Source organism: Ascaphus truei, unplaced genomic scaffold (assembly GCF_040206685.1).
Source record: "Ascaphus truei isolate aAscTru1 unplaced genomic scaffold, aAscTru1.hap1 HAP1_SCAFFOLD_804, whole genome shotgun sequence".
NCBI lineage: Eukaryota > Metazoa > Chordata > Amphibia > Anura > Ascaphidae > Ascaphus > Ascaphus truei.
This window is the reverse complement of record NW_027457139.1, coordinates 1-2,500: the sequence shown is the minus strand read 5'-3', so window position 1 is coordinate 2,500 and position 2,500 is coordinate 1. Positions and strand designations below refer to the sequence as shown.

Here is a 2,500-nt window from a genome sequence, read left to right as displayed (position 1 = left end):
AGCAAACACCAGTACCGCTATAATAAATGCGAATATTAACTTATCGTAATTTTTACTACCGCGGTATTACATCATATCGGTATATTGCCCAACTGTACAGTTTACAGAGTGAATGAATGTCGAGATCTCCTTCGATATGAATCCAAAAGCACATGATCAACATTGAAATATATTTACCTTGGCTGGCGTCGACACTGGTGCCATCAAGTGGGTTTACGATGCCCGGATAATCCCTCCCAAAGGAAAGATGTTTGATGTGATGCGTCATATTTATCTGAAAGAACACATTTAGTATTAATATACGGCACTCCTGATATGCCATGTAAAATACAGAAGGGTATAACACCACGACTCAAACTGGCGCCTGGCGCGGGACCTTCATGTGGCCCATGGACTTGCTAATTTCATACCAGTTACTTCGTGTTTTTCACACCGAAACTTACTTGTAAGTTAAGGTAAAGTAAATATATATGGTACAGATGTTATGTAGATGCATCTAAAATGACATTGAAATAACCCTTGTCGCCCATTTACTGATCTGACCTCTTTGGAGAACTAGTAGAAGACCCCTGGTATACACCTTCAACATGAAGCAAGACCTGCCCAGACAGAGCTTACAAATCGAAGCAATGTGAGGCGACATGTCAAGCCAACGCCCTGCTTAACAGGATTTGCAGGTGTGAAGGCACATTGTAATGTAACACTTTTCTATCAAATCTGGTCCGTAGAGATGTGCGAAAACTTTGCATGAGGTCAGGAACCAAGCAAAACGTACCCTGGAGTTGTGAATATAACCGCGGCTGAGTCACAGCTCGAACGCGATGCTCCAAGCAATAAGTCAATGGCCCAGATACACAAAAGGGTGCCAAGCTTTAGCACGGCCATACTCCTAACGATATGAATGGGAGCGGAGGCGTGCTAAAGATCAGCACCAGTGTGTGGATCTGGGCCAATGTGCACTATAACTGTTTAATATGCTAATAACTCTACAATCACGTAATGCAGAGACTATAAATACGGAAACAAGGGTTCGCTCACAGAGTGGTGGTATTTCGCTGAAAGCCCCCAAATCTAAGGCAAATTTCCCGATATTAGCATGGTGATGCTTGGTGAAATATTTAGCAGGGAATTTAATTTTGGAAAACAGTTAACATTTCTCCAACACATTTTGGACCATTTCCTACATCGCTGATCCACAGGGCAATGGTTTCGCTCTGGTACCAAACTAACGCATAGGTGGTCCACTTCAGCCCTCAAAGGCCACCAACAGGCTAGGTTTTCAGGATATCCCTGCTTCAGCACAGGTCGCGCAATCAGTGGCTTAATCAGAATGGCGAAAAAAGAGAGATCCAGCGCTCCACAGATTTCAAGATAAATGAATTTATTGTGCCACACGACGTTTCGACCAACAGGTCTTTTTCAAGTGATTAGGCCTAATCGAAACGTCGTGTGGCACAATAAATTCATTTATCTTGAAATCCGTGGAGCGCTGGATCTCTTTTTTCCTCAGTGTACATTGGAATTTGCCTGGCAGGTACTTCCTATAACCAGCAGCACCGGTAAACTGTATGTATTTATTATATTGTGGTGTGCAGCCAAAACCCCTTTACATTGGTACTTAGTCAGAATGGCAGCAGCACCTGTGCTGAAGCAGGAATATCCTTATAACCTAACCCACGGGTGCGCAAACTTTCTGCGCTACGCCCTCTGCCTGCTCAGCCCTAGTGCTCGCGCGCCCCCCCCATACCTAACAATTGGCGTCAAATTACGCCGCAGGGTCATGTGATGTTATGTCAACCTGCGGCGTCATTTTATGCCACGGCAACGCATCGCCCAAAGTCAAGGTAAATAAGTTAGAGGCCACGCGCGCTTCCTGGCATTAAATTTAAATGCTTTGGGGGGGAAGAGCGCGGGGCCTCTATAACCGACGTGCCCCCCCCCCCCCAAATAAATCTTGTGCCCCCAGTTTGCGCCCCCCTGACCTAACCTGTTGGTGGCCCTTGAGGTCTGGAGTTAGCCACTCCTGGTCTAATAATGCTATTTCTGATCATACTCACATTGTCAAGTCCAAAGCTCTGCAGATCGTGAACTGTCGATAGAAAAGAAAAAGATATATACAGATCTTCATAAAGCACAATTGCATTAACCGCTTACATACAAGAGGCGCCTGTAACGTACAAGTGACCAACTGCCTCTCAGACGGTGGAGAATAAAGCCAGATAAAGCAATTTTGTGATTCCCTCCGGTTGCTCCCTTCGGTCTGATGTCACCATGTGTTCAACAAGAGTTTGCACAGGCAGAGCCCTCCCCGGCCCCCTATCTTTATTGGGTCTCTAATAAGGACAGTGTGAGCCAAGGGGAAAGAAAACACTATATTAACAAACATTGCCCCATTCACCGCCCTAAACAAATGTAATGGATAAATGTTATTTATGCAAGAAACCCCAACCCTCTCTAATAGCGCGTCTGAGATCAGATGCACTGTAAGGAACCCCCAACC

At 45.2% G+C, this 2,500-nt stretch overlaps 1 protein-coding gene across 24 annotated transcripts in view; it reads right to left on the bottom strand.

Moving 5' to 3' along the window:
* LOC142486275 (endoplasmic reticulum-Golgi intermediate compartment protein 3-like) overlaps positions 1–2,375 on the bottom strand; it is a 148,487-nt gene extending 146,112 nt beyond the window's left edge. For 13 of the 24 annotated variants that reach the window (XR_012798875.1, XR_012798881.1, XR_012798883.1 and 10 more), the window contains exons 1-2: positions 2,058–2,350; positions 178–274 (exon numbers count right to left, since the gene is read on the bottom strand). Coding sequence is in view for 1 of the 24 variants with exons in the window: in XM_075584885.1 (XP_075441000.1) it covers positions 178–204 (27 nt within the window). In the remaining 23 variants the exon portion in view is untranslated. Of the gene's footprint in view, positions 1–177; positions 275–2,057 lie in introns of all 24 variants that reach the window. The other 11 variants (XM_075584881.1, XM_075584882.1, XR_012798876.1 and 8 more) reach the window with 10 other exon arrangements.
* Positions 2,376–2,500: the final 125 nt, after the last annotated feature.